Source organism: Ranitomeya variabilis, chromosome 3, assembly GCF_051348905.1.
Source record: "Ranitomeya variabilis isolate aRanVar5 chromosome 3, aRanVar5.hap1, whole genome shotgun sequence".
Classification (NCBI taxonomy): Eukaryota; Metazoa; Chordata; class Amphibia; order Anura; family Dendrobatidae; genus Ranitomeya; species Ranitomeya variabilis.
In genome coordinates this window covers 718,281,533-718,302,181 of record NC_135234.1, presented here as the reverse complement: position 1 = coordinate 718,302,181, position 20,649 = coordinate 718,281,533, and the positions used below count along the sequence as shown (strand labels likewise).

At 44.0% G+C, this 20,649-nt stretch overlaps 1 protein-coding gene across 1 annotated transcript; it reads right to left on the bottom strand.

Annotated features, from left to right (window-relative positions):
- Positions 1–11,893: 11,893 nt before the first annotated feature.
- LOC143818557 (complement C1q and tumor necrosis factor-related protein 9A-like) lies at positions 11,894–17,077 on the bottom strand. Its single transcript, XM_077299828.1, has 3 exons — positions 16,838–17,077; positions 13,718–13,907; positions 11,894–13,610 (listed from the first exon to the last, which is right to left on the bottom strand). Exons 2-3 carry the CDS (start codon positions 13,905–13,907, stop codon positions 13,120–13,122), a joined length of 681 nt encoding a protein of 226 aa, XP_077155943.1. The 5' UTR covers positions 16,838–17,077; the 3' UTR covers positions 11,894–13,119.
- Between the last annotated feature and the right edge of the window lie 3,572 nt (positions 17,078–20,649).

The window sequence follows — 20,649 nt, the reverse complement described above, 5'->3', positions numbered from 1 at the left end:
TCTGAGCGTCTGTACTACATTATTTAAATGTGTCCACCATCATCTAACTCTCCCTGTATACCACCAAAAATACCATTCTAATTTCCACCACGCTCTATGTAAATGCTTTTGGCCCGCTCCGGCGGGCGTCGTTTCCTCGTTATCTGTGCTGTCTCTTTGACCCCAAAAGCATCCACATTTAGCACTGTTCCCTTGTGCGGGCAAAACCTAACTGCTCCCAGGAAACTTCATTCCCGCTCCTTTCTTACCCGAACCAAGTTGCGGAATGACGTTTCCCGGGATCATGTGCTCTGCCCACATTAGGGCAGATCTCTTTTGGTTATGTGGGTGATGATGCATGCAACATCAAAGTCCTTGGACAGCTTTTGGGGCAAAGAGGTGGCGCAGGTGCTGAGGAGATGACGCCCATCGGACCGGACCAAAAGTATTTACATACAGGTGTTTCTCACAAAATTAGAATATCATCAAAAAGTTAATTTATTTCTGATCTTCAATACAAAAAGTGAAGCTCGTATATTATATAGAGTCATTACAAACAGAGTGATCTATTTCAAGTGTTTATTTCTTTTAATGTTGATGATTATGGCTTACAGCCAGCGGAAACCCAAAAATAATTATCTCAGTAAATTAGAATACTTTATAACACCAGCTTGAAAAATTATTTTAAAATCCGAAATGTTGTCCTACAGAAGTGTGTCTTCAGTAAATGCACTCAATACTTGGTCGGGGCTCATTTTGCATCAATTACTGCATCAATGCGGCGTTGCATGGAGGCGACCAATCTGTGTCACTGCTGAGGTGTTATGGAAGCCTAGGTTGCTTTGATAGCAGCCTTCAGCTCGTCTGCACTGTTGGGTCTGGTGTCTCTCATCTTCCTCTTGACCATACCCCATAGATTCTCTATGGGGTTAAGGTCAGGCGAGTTTGCTGGCCAATCAAGCACAGTGATACTGTTGTTTTTAAACCAGGTATTGGTACTTATTACAGTCTGGACAGGTGCCAAGTCCTGCCAGAGAAAGAAATTTCCATCTCCAAAAAGCTGTTTGACAGAGGGAAACATGAAGTGCTCTAAAATTTCCTGGTAGATGGCTGCCCTGACTTTGGTCGTGATAAAACACAGTGAACCTACACCAGGGGAGGATATGCCTCCCCAAACTATCACTGATTGTGGAAACTTCACATTAGACCTCAAGTCAGCAGTCTTCCCCATGATTGTAGCGCCTACTAAAACAGACTAAGGCTAGTTTCACATTTGCGGTAGAATCCGCAGCGTTTATGCCGCAACCTGAAATGCACGATAAACCGCGTGCAAACACAGCTTTTTTTTTAAGCATTAGCTAACGCATGCAGTCAAAGAAAGGCAACGTTTACATGCTTTTTAATGCGTTTTGCTTGCGCTTTCTGTGCGCATGGTGTAAAATTTTACAGGAGAAAAATCTAGATAAACAGACACCGCCAATGGGACGACAGTGGGCATGTGTTATGAGATATCTTTATATAGACCCTTGGTCAGCTGAAATCTTCACAGTTTGCTACTGTATCCTGTGTCATGATGGATCTTCGCATGGAGAGCTTTTATTTCAACCTGGATTATAAAGCTGTTTCTTGCCTATGCTTTTGCTTGGGAGCAACAAAGAAATCGAGAAAGACAGCGAAGAACACGGCGTCGGCATTATTGGAGACGCCCCATTATTGAACTCCGGGAGAGCCGTGGAGCCTACCACACTCTATATGGCGAGCTTAATGCCAACCCGGACAAATTCCCGGAATATACCAGGATGTCTCGAGAGTTTTCAGGATTTGCTTGGTTGTGTCCAAGGAGCCATCCAGAGACAGGACACCCAGCTCCGTAGAGCTATTCCTGCAGAGGAACATCTCCTGGTCACAATAAAGTACGTAATAATTCTAAACAAATGGCAGTCATAATTATTATTGTTCTGCCATGTATTATTTGTATTTTCCTTTACTTGTTTAGCAAAACCCAACCATAAATAGAATTGTTTGGAATTTTTTTTTTCTTTCAGATTCCTAGCTACCGGAGAGACCGTATCATCGCTCCACTTTCAGTACCGGCTTGGAATTTCCACCTTGTCTGGAATAGTTGCGGACACCTGCCGTGCTTTGTGGAATGTACTCTGGGACGAAATTATCCCCCTACCCACCGTGGACATGTGGATGGAAATTGCCGACAAATTCTGGAGTGTGTAACTTCCCCAACTGTTTGGGAGCAGTGGATGGAAAGCACATACGGATTACCAAACCCGCCAGATCTGGATCGGAGAACTTTAACTACAAGAAATATTTTTATTTAGTGCTGATGAAAATAGCAGATGCGGACTGACGCTTTATCGCTGTGGACATTGGAGCTTTTGGCCCTGGCAAGGACTACCAGACTTTCAAGAATTCTGATATGGTCCGACGTTTGTATGGCTTTTAATTTTCACCAACCACAACCTCTCCCCAACACTAAAGGCCCACCGATTCCAGTTGTTATGGTTGGGGATGAGGCCTTTCAGATGTGAGAAAACCTACTAAAGTCATATTCCAGTCGGGACTTGAACCACAGTACAAGGATTTATAACTACAGACTGACCAGGGCCCGAAGAACAGTTGAGTGTACCTTTGGAATTCTTGTCTCCAAATGGCGCATTCTTGGGACAGCCATTAATCTAAAAATGGAGACAGTCAATGAGGTTGTCAAAGCCTGTGTGGTTCTCCACAATTACATAATGGCTAAGGAGCGACCCAACATTGAACTGGATGAGCCAGTTGCAAACCCATTGCCAGATTACCAGAATAACCCTCTGCGGTCAACTGTTGAAGTTGCACACATGCTGGACCAATTTGCTGCCTATTTTGTTTCTGACATCGGACGTGTGGCATGGCAAGATAATATTGTGTAAAATGTGCTGTTGGGTTTGGGTCTGTACCAGTTATGTTTAAAATGTTACTAATATGTGTTGTTAATAAACAACGTGTTTTAATACCTATAAAAGTATATGTACCAAAAGCGCTACCACACCTTTGAAACCTGCAGCTGATAGTTCTACAGTACCACCGGTCTGTAGTGATATAAATAATTTAATTGAAAGAAAACTTAAACTATCTGCGCTGGAGTCAAAAAATAAGGGAACCATATATGGAGCAAGTATTAAATACAGTTAGATTGCTGCAAACAAATATAAAAAAAAAAGGAATATATAAGAACCTGATGATGAAGGCAGGAGCCTGGAGCTAGGACCGTTAGTATGGTTGTCTTTCTCCGCTGTGTCTCTCTGTCTGTTAGTCCATTCACATGGTCCGGAAAAAGGTAATCCGATAAGGGCTTAGTTAAATCTTCAGGGGTATGAGCTGCAGGTACTGTCCCGGCCGGTGACAGAAACTCCTGCGCTCTATACCTCCGTACAGTGTCTGCACGCTGCTCGGCTTTGGTAGGTGCTCTGCTTACCGCAGGACCTTCCGTGACGTCACGTACACGTGATTCCTCACGTGACAGCCTATGGATAGTGAGAAGGACCAATTCCTATGCGTTTCGGAGCCAGACGTGCTCCTTCCTCAGGGATGGTCCTCATTCAACGATACTTTCATTTTATAGCATGCAGCGGTCATATGACTATACTATGTATTGAATGCGAATAGTTCTATTTCGCTATTCAAACCCTTTGGGACTAAAGTGTCAAATCTAAAAATCATTTTAGTTTCCTCCCTCGACATTTGTCGAATGAAATCACCCCCTCTCCAACATTCCTGTACTTTTTTAAGACCTGTGATGGTGGTGCCATATACTGATCCATTATGGTGGGTCAGAAAATGTTTTGAAAGCGGGTGACCTTCAAATTTTTTGTCAATATTTCTAATATGTTCATTAATCCTAGTTTGGAGGGCCCGCTTTGTTCTCCCAATGTATATTTTATCACAGGGGCACCTGATGGAATAAATCACCCCTTTGGTGTTGCAGGATATAAAGTCCTCGATTTTCCACTCGACCGTTTCTTTAGCCAAGAGAAATTGTTTTTTCGTTTTCAATAGCTTGCATGATTTGCATTTTGAACAGGGGAAGAAACCTTGATGTTGGCGTGAAAAGGAATATTTTAATACAGAAGATGAGCGTGGTACCGTAGGAGCTATTTTGTTCCCAAAATTTTGGGCTCTTTTATAGACAAAAAGCGGATGTTCCGGGAGTTTTTCTCCAATTATTTTGTCTTCCTTAAGAATATTCCAATGTCTATTGACTATTTTCTGAAAAAGGTGCGTATTGGCACTGTATCTAGTAATAATGGGAACAATTTCCCATGGTGGTTGTTTTTTATTTCTTTCTTTATTCTGAAGAAGACGTGATCTGGGTAATTTTTCAACTTGATTTTTTGCCAGGGATAGGGAACTAGCTGAATAGCCTTTATTGATGAATTTCTTCGTGAGAGTTTCTGCTTCTCGGTCAAAATGTTTTAATACGGACTTCCGGGAGGCGGAGCTATTGAATGGCCGCTTCTTAGCAGAGCTCCTGGACAAAGAGCATAAACTATTCTTAAAGCGCTGATTTCTAACACAGAATCCAGGATAAGGACCGGACAAGGGATACCGGCGGTAATCCCAGCTCTCCGGTTCTCCCCGGGAGTCAAGAAGCGCAAGCAGCGCCAAGCACTTTGCAGCACCCTGCGCTGATCACAGCCTGCAGGGTCGGAGGCAGTGAAAGGACCGGCGGAAAGGAGTGCGCGGCTCGCAGAGGCACCGAGCTAGGTCGGTGAAGAGGGCAGGAGCTGCCGAGGAGATCTTGAGGCACACAGGGGCAGTGAATAGCTCCGGAGAGGAGCTGAGAATCGGCGCGGGAAGAAGAAGGTGAGCCGGCGCCATTTTGTTGGACAGCGCGCCAGTCCTCGGGGATTGTTGATTGCCGCCAGAAAGGGAAGGTGAGCCGAACCGCACCTATTGCAGCCGTTGCCAGGACAGAGTGAGCGGCGCAGGTGTTGTGCATGTTGCCCTGGCACAGGGGGAGTCGGTGAAGGTCACAGGACCTGGAATATAATAGAGGAAGGCACGCAGGACTACCCTCCCCCACTTTGTGGATGCTGTCCTGTGGAAACTCACAGCAGATAGCAGTGCTGGTATAGGAGAGTGTACACAGCACCCTTGGTCTGAGTCGGTCAAAGGGAGAGAGTCTTGTTTATAGGATTACAGGAGGCACAACTGGTGCAGGGCGATTTGCACAGCTTGCATAACAGGAGCACAGAACTGGTTTCTATTATAACTTCATAGTAACCACAGTGTTTTTTTTTTTTTTTTTTTTTACAACATAATTGGAAGGCACAGAGCTTTTCAGCGAAAGTCTCACCTGATGTGTTAACATAAAGGACACTTAGATTTATCTTTAAATGTAGTTACCAAGCACAAAGATATCACTAATAACTTAACAAATATCTCAGGTTTCCATCTCAACATGGACAAATTTATGGGTAAAGGTGCCAAGGCAGGCAGAAGCTCTACTCGCAGCCAAGCAGGCACATCTCCGGTGTCACAAAGCGCTGACACTAATACAGACAACCCACAGTCTATTGCAACCGCTATCATAGAACGGCTGATGCCTGAGATAGACAACCGTTTAGCAGCTTTCCAAACTTCATTGGACACAATAGTCTCACAAGTTAATACCCAGGGCGCACGCATAACAGATGCGGAACAAAGAATATCAGACCTGGAGGACTCTACCATAACTCTCACAGACAAACTAGATGATAAAGAAAAGATTATTTCAGATTTAATAGACAAAGTAGATGACCTTGAAAACAGGTCCCGTCGTAACAATTTGAGACTTATAGGCCTCCCAGAGTCAATCCTTCCCTCGGAGCTGATAAAAATCACATCTGAATGGCTGCCTAAAGCTCTTGGGGTGCTGCCAACATCAGGAGTTGTGGCCATTGAAAGAGCTCATAGACTAGGACCCCCAAGAGGAGGAGAAGGAGACAGGCCGCGTCCGGTCATTTTCAAAATCTTGGATTTTCAGGATAAGATTCGTATCTTGGCTGCATTCAGAAAACAACGTACTCTTATGTATGAAAACCACAAATTATTATTGTTCCAGGACTACTCAGCAGCCATGGCAGCTAAACGCAAAGCCTTCAATCCTGCTTGTAAAATACTGGTGGACAAAAATATTCGCTTTAATCTGCAATATCCTTCAATTCTGCGTTTTGTTATGGAGGGGAAAAATTGGTCCTTCAGTGATCCAGGAAAGGCTCTGGAATACCTTCGGGAAACACCCCGGGCTCACTCTAATTCTGTTAAATCCTGAATAAGAAAGCTAGTTTAATATGCCATTATTAAGTGATATCATGCTTGTGCTAACATTCTCATGCCTTTAAGCGGCATGGTCACTTTCTATGTTATGTTCACTTTAAAGTTGAGTACACTTGTTATTGTTATAGAGTTAAATTGGGGAGGGATTTTGGGAAGGGGGGAAGGGCTCTGCTTATGTACGCTTAAATCTTGGTTCCAGGGAGATCCTGCTCTCACTCGCTGGGATGGGTGGGGATCTCACTTACAACTTTTACAGGTGGGTCTGGTGGTCGCCCAAAAAGGGATAGGTTAATGACTGATCACGCAGGCACTAAAGACACCACTATCCACTCCTTACATTGGTGCTCATGGAATGTCAATGGACTTAACTCCCCGGTTAAGAGGAAGAAGGTTATACACTTCCTACAAAAACAGAATTTCCACATTATTTTTCTTCAGGAGACACACTGGGTTAAGGGTAGACACCCTTCTTTGTTTAGTAGGAAATATACACTTTGTGCGGAGGCCTCATACACAAAAAAACAACGAGGAGTAGCCATACTGATATATAATGGCCTTAATTATGAGATACTAGACACTCTAGAAGATCCTCAGGGAAGATTTCTGCTGGTCAAAATTATGATTGAGGGAATGTGTTTTAATCTAGTTAACATTTATGCTCCTAATGCGCCTGAGGCTCAGTTTCAAGTCAAATTAAGAGAGAGACTGGCGGGATGGGATACGTCACGGGTGGTCATGGGAGGTGACTTTAATGAGGTGGCAGACATATCCATGGATAGATCTAGCTCTAAAGAAACTCACCGTTCAACGCAGGATAATGGCATTCAATCACTAATAGATCAATTTGATCTGATTGACATATGGAGACTACAACACCCTTTGGAGAGAGACTATTCTCATTACTCCCATGTACATGACTCAAATGCCAGGATTGATTGCTGGTTGTTACATGAATCTTTGTTACCCTTAGTAACGCAATCAAATATACAAAACATTCATATTTCGGATCACGCCCCAGTGACGTTTCAGTCCAAATTAGTGTCCCCAATCCAACAGGAACGGAGGTGGCGCTTTCCCTCATACCTTTACCAATCAGACGATTTTAAAAAATACTTTCAAATGTCATGGGGAATATATAAAAATGATAATCAGGTCCACTGTGATAACACACAATTGTTCTGGATGGCATCCAAGGCCGTATTGAGGGGACAAATTATTTCCTATGTCAGTCATAAAAAAAAAGACATTATGAATAGAGTTAGAGACACACAAAACTCAGTAACTCAAGCCTATAAAAACTACAAACTAAACAACACTCCACTGACAAGGGAAAAATTTTTGAGGGCTAAGGAAGAGGCAGACACTTTAGCCCACGAATTGGCTCTATTCAACTTAGATTACCAAAAACAAAAATATTTTAAATGGGGTAACAAGCCAGGGAAGGTGCTGGCATCTCTCACAAAACCATATAGGAAACCGACAAGAATACACAAAATACAACAACGAAATGGTCATACCCTAATAAAAAATGAAGAGATAGTGGATGAGTTCCGTTCTTTTTTCAGCGAGTTGTATAGGTCAGAGACTGGGGGAGGAAGCGGGGAATTTCTCAAAGACAACCTTGCCCCGACGCTCACAGAGGAAGAGAGGGTGGTCATTAATTCCCCAATAACACCATCAGAAGTTATTAAATAGATGTGGACATGAAAATGTACACATCGGTACTTGCGCTGGTATAGCTGCCTATCGGTACTACTTCCCCACAGAATGTAAAACAAAGGAAAAAGGGAATGATATAAGCCCAAGGCTGAATTAATAAACTTAAAATCAGTGAACCAGCATGCACGCCTGGTTAAAAAGAATGATCGATTCTTACCCTTAATGTGAAGCCATAAGGGAAGTAAAAGTCATCCTGAATGAAAGTCTGCTGTTGAGGAAAGTTCTCCAGATTCCGCTTGATTGCTCGGGCCGGTAACAATTCGTGCAACCCCCGTATGCAGCACAGCAATCTCGTGGAGACAACTCGAATCCCCCTCCGGTGCGAGCCGTGTAAACGGCGCCTGCGCAGGACCTGTGAGCCGTGGTGACGTGACCGCGCACGTAACGAGGGGTGCCTGGGGAAGTAGTACCGATAGGCAGCTATACCAGCGCAAGTACCGATGTGTACATTTTCATGTCCACATCTATTTAATAGCATTTGTATTATTTACAATCCTCTGTGGTGATTGTTGTACTCGCTGCAGGCAAACCGCCTTGTGACTCATAGCGCCACTCATAACCTTCTTTTTGAGTGTCTTTTAATTTACCATCAGAAGTTATACAGACTATAACTAAACTTAAAGTATCCAAAGCACCTGGTCCTGACGGGTTCAGCAATGAACACTATAAGATTCTAGGTTCATGTATAGCTCCTTATTTGAGTGAGTTATTCAATAAGATAGTTGGACTTGGTCATATGCCAGACCGATTTAACGAGGCGGTAGTTATTGTTCTCCCAAAACCAGGTAAAGATCATACTCAGGTTGAGGGATATAGACCTATTTCGTTATTAAATTCGGATTTTAAAATTTTCACAAAAATTCTGGCAGACAGATTACAGAAGATAATGCCAAATTTGATATCGCCACAACAAACTGGATTTATCCACGGTAAATCCATTACATACAACATTAGGACAGCGGTGAGTGCCATATCTTATAGTAGAGCAAATAAACATATGAAAACCATAGTAGTAAGTCTAGACGCGGATAAGGCGTTTGATAGAGTAGCATGGAACTATCTATATGATCTGCTATCATTCCGAGAGTTTGGCCCGTGGTTTAGTGAAGCGGTCAAAGCAATTTACAGAAAGCCACTATCCAGGATGTCCGTGAACAATGTTCTTTCCAAACCTTTTGAGATTCAGAGGGGGACCCGACAGGGATGCCCTCTGTCTCCACTATTATTCAACATAACATTAGACCCATTCCTGAGAAGATTACAGAACGAGGTGGCCTTTGAGGGGGTGAGGGTGGGATCAACATCGGTAAAAATCTCAGCCTTTGCTGATGATATTCTTTTATTTATTGCTAACCCAGTTGGGGCAATCCCGGCCATTATGCGTATCCTGGAGAGTTTTGGTAAATGTTCTGGATTCAAGGTTAATTATGGTAAATCTGAGGCCTTGGCAGTCTTTAGATCGGGGAGGTTGAGTGACACCACATTCCCATTCCACTGGTGCCGAGACTCCATTAAATACCTGGGGATACGGTTACCAGCAGACCCATCTATCTTATATAGAGCTAACTACAAACCACTAGTCTCCTCCATAATTAATCTTCTCCACTCCTGGAAACACTTCACACTGTCGTTCTCTGGTAGATGCTATTTAATTAAAATGATAGTTTTTCCCAAGCTGCTATACGCCTTTCAGACTTTGCCCCTTCTCCTGACTCAGTCAGATCAGAATTTGTTGAACTTAAACTTTAGAAGATTTATTTGGGGGGTTGGGGGTAGACCACGTATAAGTCTTGCAAAACTACAAGCGACTAAATTGGAGGGTGGTATTAATTTTCCAGATCTGAGAAGATATAACTTAGCGGCTAATCGCAGATATGCAATTGACTGGATCAGGGGTCTCTCCCACTTTGCAAATGTTGAAATAGAGCAGCAATTTTACCCACATATTTCGCTATCAGCTTTATTACATCTGGGTGGGGAGGAACTCCCAGTGGGAATACATGATCACCCCTCTTTATGGCAAACGCTGCAAACCTGGCGACAATGTAGGAAGATTTGTAGTTTAAGATATAATCTATCCCCGTTCCAGACCTTTTTGGGAAACCCAAGGTTCACAGAGGGCTCTGTATCGTCTTTTTATAAGATTTTGGCGTCTCAAGGATGCAGGCAGGTGATAGACCTCTTGGATCTTAATTTTTCAATAATATCTTTTGAAACGGCATCACAACATTACCCATTATTTAACAATAAACCGTTTTTATTTCTCCAAGCGCGTAGCCTGGTACAGAAATGTCAGACACCGAAAGAGACGGCAGAGGGGAGGGTTAACTTAGATGGGTTTATCCGAAATGCTAAGTCTAACCCGGCTTCTATAAGTAACATTTATTCAATCTTGCGTGGGAAATGGGTGGGGGAAGGGAAAACCACGGGAGTGGCGAGGTGGTTGAAAGATATGCCTGACTTGGAGGTGAGTGACCTTTTTGAGGCTACCATGACACAAAGAAAAATTTTACCATATAGCAGCTATACTGACATGGCACTGCTAATATTACATAGAGCCTACATCACGCCTTGTATGCAATCTAAGATGTCCCCATCCATCGTCTACTCATGTTCCAAATGTAAAGCCCATAATACTGACATTTATCATCACTTATGGAGTTGTTCGCAAATTCAGGGACTCTGGAGAGAGATACATAAAGAATTGCAAAAAATTTGTGGAGCAGATTTTTCACTTACTCCACAATGGGCCATTTTTAATATCCTAGATGAAACATCTCGAAAATTACCCAAACACATCAAAGCAACACTTGTGATATGGGCTTCGGCAACTAGGAAGAGTATTTTACACCAGTGGTTGAGTCCCTTAGTCCCTTCACTCCCTTTCATTCGCACAAAAATACAGTTCATATTTAGGATGGAATGGTTGGAGGCACTGACTAACAAAGAAAAACAAGTAAGCAAATTCTTTTCCACATGGGCTACCTTTATTCCATCGCTTCCTCTGGAATCTAGGGAGAAACTGAGAGCACAGTTTGAAAATACCCAATGGTATCTATTGCAGCGGATAGGGGGTGAATCACCAATTCCATGAAGTACTTTTTCGCTGGGTGCACGCAGAGTCCGGAGGGTCATGTTTGGTTTATGTTGGGGTGTATATTGGGGTGGGAGGGTTCTGGGTTGTAATGTTAAAGGTATTGTCACATTACTGTATTATTGACATTAGAACTGAATGGTGTGTATTATATTAAAATCTAATAAACAGATTTTCAAAAAAAAAAAAAAATGTTTTAATACCTGTACCGAGTCTCCTATGTCTTTCCTCTAAAAACCACTTAAGATGTTAGTGGTATGGTAGTTGACGTCATTACATCCTGAATCTCTTCTGCATTTTATCTATTGAATGCAGGAGAAGATGGAGGTATAATACAAAGCAGATCTATACTCACCAGGTCATGTGTCAGAAATAATGAATTCATGATGCACAAAACCCAGCCTCATGAATTCACTATTTCTTACACCTGTCCAGGTGAGTATAGATATGCCTTGTATGACCTCCATTGTCTCCTCAGTTTGTGTTAAATAGATTACGTAGACTGAAGAGAAAATGGAGGTTATACAAGGTTATACAAGGCCATTGTCTCTTCAGTTTGTGTCACATACATTAAGCATACTGAAGAGATTGTGGATAAAATACAAGTAATATTAGTTTTTGACAACTCATAGCTCCATACCAAACACAAGAAGCAAAGCTGCAGTGTTTGACTTGTCTAACTCCTGGAGCTATGAGGTGGCAAAAACACAAAGTGTACGGCACAGTGTGTTTATTCGGTGCACGGTGTGTGTTGCCGGCGTCGAAATACACAAATAACCAAACAGTATTGGGGGCAAAAAGCATTGAAATTTATTAAAAAAATAATAATTTAACTGCGCCGGCTGTGACGGAACTGGGGGGTATGTAACTGTGAGGCTTGGCTGGCTGAAGATGAAGCAAGGGTTGCAGGAGAAGGAGCAATTAAACAAGTGGGGTCAGGGAGTTCAGGGATGGTATTAGACGCATGGGATGGCAGAGACACACTGGAAGGGTGAGACAAACCTGACATCACAGACACACTGGGGGGGGTGAGGGTTGGCGATAGTCCGCTGTTTTTTCTTTTTCCCTTTTTGGGATCGGCGCTGCGGTCTGGGGAGCCTCAGTGTGCTCATTTCTTGCTGCCCGGTGATGGTGGCCGACCTGTCATGGTCCGTGTGCTGCTGCATGGTGGTGAAGGACATTACAGGGTCCTGCTGCTGCATGGTGGTGGTGGTGAAGGCCATGCCAGGGTCCTGGTGCTGCTGCTACATTGTGGTGGTGGTGAAAGCCATGGCAGGGTGCTGCTGCATCCTGGTGGTGGTGGTGAAAGCCATGCCAGAGTCCGGGTGCTGCTGCATGCTGGTGGCAGTGGAGGATGTCCAAGCAGGAGCAGCAGTTGGCATGGTGGTGGTGGGCTGTCCAACAGCACTCGGCATGGTGGTGGAGCTGTAGTGTTGTCCGCAGTGCTTGGAATGGTGGTGGCTGTGCAGTGGTCTGCAGTAGAGCTCGGCCTTGAGGTTAAGAGTGACAGTGTTGGCACAGGTGGAAATGCCACCACTGGCTGCTGAAAATACAGAGTCTGCTGCATAGCCTGCATGTAAGCAGCATTGCAGGCCTGCATGACACTGAGTTGGAGATCAGGAGTAAGGTGTTCCGACATGCCCTTTTCGAAGATATCGGGAGATTAGTTCAGAGATATATGGAGGAGACAGGCTATGGATGGCTTTATAGGTTAGTATTAGTAATTTGAACTGGAAATGCTGAGGGAATGGGAGCCAGTGAAGAGATTTGCTGAGGGGGGAAACGGAGGAGTAGCGAGGAGAGAAATGAATTAGGTAGCAGAGTTAAGGATGGACTGGAGAGGTGTACTGGTGTTACCGGGGAGGCCACAGAAGAGGATGTTGCAGTAGTCAAGGCGGAAGATGAGGGCATGAACAAGCATTTTATCATCTGCAATGCAAAAACTATTTCATACTTTTGATTTTGATTTTACATTACATTAATATATTGGTGTAAAAACTTTATGGCTTCCAGATTCATGATATCAGAAAGCCTGAGAATGTAGAGTCGTCATCACTATCAGCATAAAGACCGTTGTAGGTTCCTACAACCTGAAGCCAAACCTCATCCTTTTCTTTCAAAGCTAGAATTGAAGCCCCAGAGGCTTGGTTAGTATTAGAAGAATATACGTGATACATGTACTGCACAATGTTACCATTATGTCTTAGGGTAATATGTACATTTTTATTATAGACTGTAATTTGATATGTGAAGAAGTAAAGACCATCTACAGGAGATATGAACTTTCCACTTCCTGTGTTGTAAATGCTTTGCTCGTTGTAAAAAACTTTTGGAAATATAATCGGGCCATCGCTTGATGGACTGGAAGATTTCAGCCCAACATGAAATGCAAATATTTGCCTTGTTCCTGGTGGTCCTGGTAAGCCTGGTTTACCTGTAAGGCCAGGAGAACCTGCAGGACCTGTTTTACCAGGGTGACCTTGTGGTCCCTTTTCTCCAGGTGTTCCTAGAAAAAAAAAGAATATCAATATGCCTTACACTGGAATTGTAAGAAATCTTTTAAATAATATCTTTTTCTGTTTAAATCAACTTTGCCCTCTTGGAGAAACGCACCTTGGACACCTTTTGGTCCGTGTTCCCCATCTTTTCCATCTCTTCCTGGAGGTCCATGCTGACCATTCAGTCCTGGTGATCCTGGGATACCTGGGACTCCTGTACAACATTCATATTTGGTTACTTCACATTTCCCTAAAAGACAGTGTATGATCACAAGGATCGCAATTGGGAATGGCACCCGTCTCATCTAAGAAGAGAGAATGATGAAATTGTTAGCAATAAGCAGAACATAGATGAACACTTTGTTAATTTGTCTACAGAAAAAGTATAATATAGTACCTCATAACATTCACACATGCTACTCTGTTGACTCCGGTGAGATGAAGTGGTTTAGTGGGATGATGTGTGACCACCAGTAGCACCTTGGGGAGTTGGGGACACCAATATATTAAAGGGTTCCAACAAATTACATTTATGGCATATCTTTAGGATATGCAACAAGTGTTGATAAATGGGGTCCAACTTCATAAATCCCCGACCAATTACAATGAGTCCTTTATCTTTAGCTTGTTTCATCTAAGATTTTGCAGCCATAAGAAAGAGAAGAAGCAGTAACTTATTGATGTGCAGCCATCATTGCCTTTAGCCTTCTCACTCTTGCATTTGGATGAACCATCATCAATATTAAATTGAGAGGGTCTGACAGCAGGTACCTCCACCAACCAGCCGTCTGCATCTCCAAAAACGATGTTCACAGTGTAAAGAGTCTTTGTACACTGTGTAGTGTCCATTTTCAGATACAGGTCAGCTCTCATTCACCCGTACCCTAAAATTGCTACTAAACAATGAACAGATCTGTGCTGTATCGGCTCCTGTTAATTGATGTATCCTTAGATTACATGTGTGGAAAAACAACAGTGCAGCCCACTTCACTTCACCAAATGCATTCATTTTTTAGCTGAAGAGCCCGGCGTTGCCCAGGCATAGTAACAAATTGTGGTTAGTTATAACAAATTATAATGATTATATTGCACATAAAAACATTTCACATCATATATTCAACACTACAGATTTGCAACACAAATTAACTAAATGATTACCCAAATATTGATAGTATTTTTATTTTCATCTCATTCAAGAGCCTTTTGGTAAACAACAGTTTTGGTTTTTCCTTCTGGTGCAAAGATGAACAGATTTCCCACATCATCTCGTCATCGAGAGTCACCGGACTACTACCCCTAATATCCCACATCAACCCATCAGAGCCACCAGACTGCTACCCCTAATATCCCACATCATACCGTCAAAGGGAAAATAAACTCCAAGCAAATGTGGCGCTAAGCACCTACGGATTTTTTGAATGCATCCACTTCCAGTTGAAAAATGTTAATAAAAATTCATTTATTTTCTCAAAAAAGTCATTTATAGTGCTTATTGTATGTCTGTTCTTTTTGTTTTTTTTGCTACCTGATGAAGGCTGCACTGTTAAATAGCAGCCGAAACGCGTTGTACTGTATTTTAAAAATATTTTACAAATATATTTTATCTTTTTTTTTATTTTGAGAAAATAAATGAATTTTTATTAACATTTTTCAAGTGGAAGTGGATGCATTCAAAAAATCCGTAGGTGCTTAGCGCCACATTTGCTTGGAGTTTATTTTCTCTTTGAATTCGCCACCTATGTGGATCCGAAGGAGGATCAACACATAGTTCTCCAAAGTGAGCTGCACACCTTATTGGATTATACAACATACGGAGAAGAGTTGCCTAAAGAATTGATTCCTTGAGAATCTCAACGTGCATTTCTTACCGATAGAAGGTGAGCATAACCACAACTAAAAGAATTTTTTAACTGTTGGTAAAATCATATTACGCTCAGAGGAAGCGCCGCGCTTGTCTCTTTTTTTTTCCCTCTTTCCCTAAACCAGGGTATTTCCAAAGACATCATCCCATCAGCCAGAGCCACTGGACTACTACCCCTAATATTCCAATCAGCCAGAGCCACCAGACTACTACCCCTAATATCCCACATCACCCCGTCAGAGCCACCGGATTACTACCCCTAATATCACACATCAGCCAGAACCACTGGACTACTACCCTTAATATTCCAATCATCCAGAGCCACCGGACTACTACCCCTAATATCCCACATCATCTCTCGTTAGCCAGAGCCACCAGACTACTACCCCTAATATTCCACATCATCCCGTCAGAGCCACCGGATTACTACCCCTAATATCTCACATCATCCCGTCAGCCAGAGCCACCGAACAACTACCTAATATCCCAATCATTCCATCAGCCAGAGCCACCGAACAACTACCTAATATCCCAATCATTCCATCAGCCAGAGCCACTGGACTACTATCCCTAATATCCCACATCATCCCGTCAGCCAGAGCCACCGGACTACTAGCCCTAATATCCCAATCAGCCAGAGCCACCAGACTACTACCCCTAATATCCCACATCATCCCCGTCAGAGCCACCAGATTACTACCCCCAATATCACACATCATCCAGTCAGCCAGAGCCACTGGACTACTACCCCTAATATTCCAATCATCCAGAGCCACCTGACTACTACCCCTAATATCCCACATCATCCCGTCAGCCAGAGCCACCGGACTACTACCCCTAATATCCTAATCATCCCATCAGCCAGAGCCACCGGACTACTACCCCTAATATCACAATCAGCCAGAGGCACCAGACTACTACCCCTAATATCCCACATCCCGTCAGACAGAGCCACCGGAATACTACCCCTAATATCCCACATCATCCTGTCAGAGCCACTGGATTACTACCCCTAATATCCCACATCCCATCAGCCAGAGCCTCCAGACTACTACCCGTAATATCCCACATCATCCCGTCAGAGCCACCGGATTACCCCTAATATCACACATCATCCCATCAGCCAGAGCCACTGACTACTACCCCTGATAGCCCACATCATCCAGAGCCACCGGACTACTACCCCTAATATCCCACATCAGCCAGAGCCACCGACTACTACCCCTAATATCCAACGTCAGCCAAAGCCACTGGACTAATACCCCTAATATCCCAATCTGCCATAGCCACCAGACTACTACCACCAATATCCCATATCATCCTGTCAGAGCCAACATTGTCAGGTTGGCGCTGTTACACCAATTAAAATGATACCTGGGTTGGAGAAATTCGTCTTGTGTTCCTTTTTTTTAAACCGTGTTTTGATTTTTAAGTTAATGAGATGCTTCATGCCAGACAAACAGTAGTTCCTGATTCTGGGTTCCCCTGCAGTCTGTGGCAGAGGGTGGTCTGTGTTGGCACGGTAATAAATTGTGTATTTCCAGCTTTACAGAAGGACGATAACACCATAGAAATGATAAGAATAATAGGCCTCAGTTACCACAACTGTCTACAAGGAAAACTGTTGTTCATAGCAACCAATCACGGCTCAGCTTCTTTTAAACAGCTCTGGTGAAATGAAAGATGCTTAGTGATTGGTTGGGGCTACGTGGAGTTTTCGTGACTGATACACACACACATGCTTTGTGATTGGTTGGGGCTAAGTGGAGTGGGCATGGCTGATGCATTCATTTTTATATATATAGATTTCATTAATTAATACTGATGGTCTAGTGCTAAGATGTTAATGGCCATCAGGAACCCATATTGGTAGCCTGTCTTTAAGGAACTTTTAAGATATTAGACAGTAAAGGTACCTTCACACGAAGCGACGCTGCAGCGATAGCGACAACGATGCCGATCGCTGCAGCGTCGCTGTTTGATCGCTGGAGAGCTGTCACACAGACCGCTCTCCAGCGACCAACGATGCCGAGGTCCCCGGGTAACCAGGGTAAACATCGGGTTGCTAAGCGCAGGGCCGCGCTTAGTAACCCGATGTTTACCCTGGTTACCAGCGTAAAAGTAAAAAAAACAAACAGTACATACTCACCTGCGCGTCCCCCAGCGTCTGCTTCCTGACACTGACTGAGCTCCGGCCCTAACAGCAGAGCGGTGACTTCACCGCTGTGCTTTCACTTTCACTTTAGGGCCGGAGCTCAGTCAGTGTCAGGAAGCAGACGCTGGGGGACGCGCAGGTGAGCATGTACTGTTTGTTTTTTTTACTTTTACGCTGGTAACCAGGGTAAACATCGGGTTACTAAGCGCGGCCCTGCGCTTGGTAACCCGATATTTACCCTGGTTACCAGTGTAAAATATCGCTGGTATCGTTGCTTTTGCTTTCAAACACAACGATACACGGCGATCGGACGACCAAATAAAGTTCTGGACTTTATTCAGCGACATCACAGCAGGATCCTGATCGCTGCTGCCTGTCAAATGAAACGATATCGCTAGCCAGGACGCTGCAACGTCACGGATCGCTAGCGATATCGTTTCGTGTGAAGGTACCTTAACAGTTCAGCTTATATTAGCCTTGTATTTTCTGTAATTTTCCCAACACCTTGACGGCATAGCTCCTTTATCAATGTTTAGTGGGACAGCATATGTTTACAGTGACAAACTTTGTTGCTGCCACATGCAAAAAAAATCCTTTCAGGGACAACTAAAATAGATTCTATTCTCTCACAATACCACTGATACAGTATCTGAAAATAATTTAGGGTTAGCTGGCGGAGTAGGTATTAGCGTATTAGAAACATTTTTGAATGGTTAATTGCATTACATATTTTGTGGCTGCCACGTACAAAAAAAATATCCTTTCAGGGACAATTCAAACATTCTATTTTGTAATAATACCGCTCATATCTGAAAATAATATAGGGTTAGGTGGCGGAGTACGTATTAGCGTATTAGGGCTTGTTTCCATTTGCGAGAAACACGTCCGTATCTCGCATGTGGAAACCAAGCTGTGACGCCGGCACTTTGGAGCGGAGCGTGCAGCTCCATGTGTTCCTATGCGGCCGCACGCTCCGCTCCCAAGTGCCGGCGCCACAGCTTGGTTTCCACATGCGAGATACGGACGTGTTTCTCGCAAATGGAAACAAGCCCTTAGAGACATTTTGGCACGGTTGATTGCGCTACAGATCTTTTGGCTGCTGCGTACAAGAAATAATATTTTCAGGGACACTTCAGATATATTCTATTCTGTAATAATACCACTCATATCTAAAAATAATTTGAGGTTAGCTGCAGAATAGGTATTAGCGTATTAGAGACATTTTTGCACTTTTGATTGCGTTACAGACTTTGTTGCTGTCGCGTACAGTAAAAAATCCTTTCAGGGACATTTCAAATAGATTCTATTCTGTTATAATAACAACACTCACATCTGAAAATAATTTAGGGTTCAGTGGCAGAGTAGGTATTAGCATATCAGAGACATTTTGGCTCATTTGATTGCTTTATAAACTTTGCTGCCACATACAAGAAAAAAATCCTTTCCCGGAAAATTTAAATAGATTCTATTCTCTAATACCAGTCTGAGCTGCATAGATAATTTAAAATGTGCAAGGTGTGCTGTAAGGGAAGTGGACATGTTGCTGATGGTGCGCGCAGAGGCTGTGGCTGGGGTCCAGGTGAAACTGCCTGCTGTGGGAACACAACAAACAAGCTCATCCACGAGACCTAGCTTCTTGTCCCACTTTTCAGGGGGGTGGGGCGTGGGACACCACTGTTGAGGCCAAAACAGTGCGAGCAGGTTTTTGGTTGGATAGCAGTAAAAGAAAATAATGTTTCCCGTCTGTTTCCCAGCACCACCTTGTCTTCCACATGGTCCAGTCTCACTAGCCAAGAGTCTGGACCACATAATCCGCACCCTGATCCTCTTTCCTCCCACCATGGGGAGTCCCAGACAAGTAACTCCAGACTAGGACACTCTGAGGAGCTCTTTCTTTCCATTTATGACTTTTTCTGGCTTGTCACCGTGCAAGTTTCAAGAGTGGCATGAAGAAAGAGAGTGTGTGCAGTGAAGTCAAAATATTTGAGCAGGTACGGTCAGAAGAATCTGATGGTGGTGAACGGCAGTTACTGTCTCAAAAGATGGATGATGATGAAACACTTGCCAGCAAGTCATGTTAAGACAACAAGTTAGGAGGAGGACCAGAGTGAGGAAGTGGAAGACAAGATGATGGATGATGAAGTCACTGACCCAACCTGGCAAGGTGGCATGCAGAGCGAACACAGCAGCGCAGAGGGAAAGGGATTCACAGCAACGGAGAGGAAGAGGAAGTGGGGCTGACAGAGGGAGAAGGCAGTCATCTGTTCCCCAGAGCACCCACACACAGCCAGATCCCAGGCCAAGGGTTAGATGTTCCCCAGTGTGGTGCTTTTTTTTTACAGAAAGTGCAGAAGACAAGAGAATGGTCATTTGCAACCTGTGCTGTACCAAGCTCAGCAGGAGCCAGACCACTACTAGCCTGACCACCACCAGCATGCTCAGGCACATGTCCTTCAAGCACCCGACTAGGTGGGCCAAACGCCTGGGTCCACAATCAGTGTCTGCGCGTAACACCACACCTCCCAACCGTCCCGGATCCAGCAGGACTGCCCCTATTTTGACAGCCCCGCAATCACGGGCGGGACATTAGTTGTCCTGCACTGGTTGGGAGGTGTGTAATACCACCTGGTCAGCTCCCTGCACCCGCAGAGCGGCACACCACATATTGGCTGCTCTGTGCGCACAGGACCTGTGATGAGGTCACAGGATCGGGAGGACCTTTGTGTACAGGACTCTGCTGGCTGTCATGGCGCTGGACGAGGATAAGCGTATGTGTGAGGTCAGGAGGTGTTTACAGTGTGGATGTAGCAGAGCCGTGTGTGTAAGAGGTGTATGGATCGGAGCAGCGTGTGAAAGGTGTATGGAGCGGAGTCGTGTGTGTAAGAGGTGTACGGAGCCGTGTGTATGAGGTGTACGGAGTGCAGCCGCGTGTGTACGCGGTCTACGGATCGGAGCAGCGTGTGAAAGGTGTATGGAGCGGAGCCGTGTGTGTAAGAGGTGTACGGAGCGGAGCAGCATGTGAAAGGTGTAT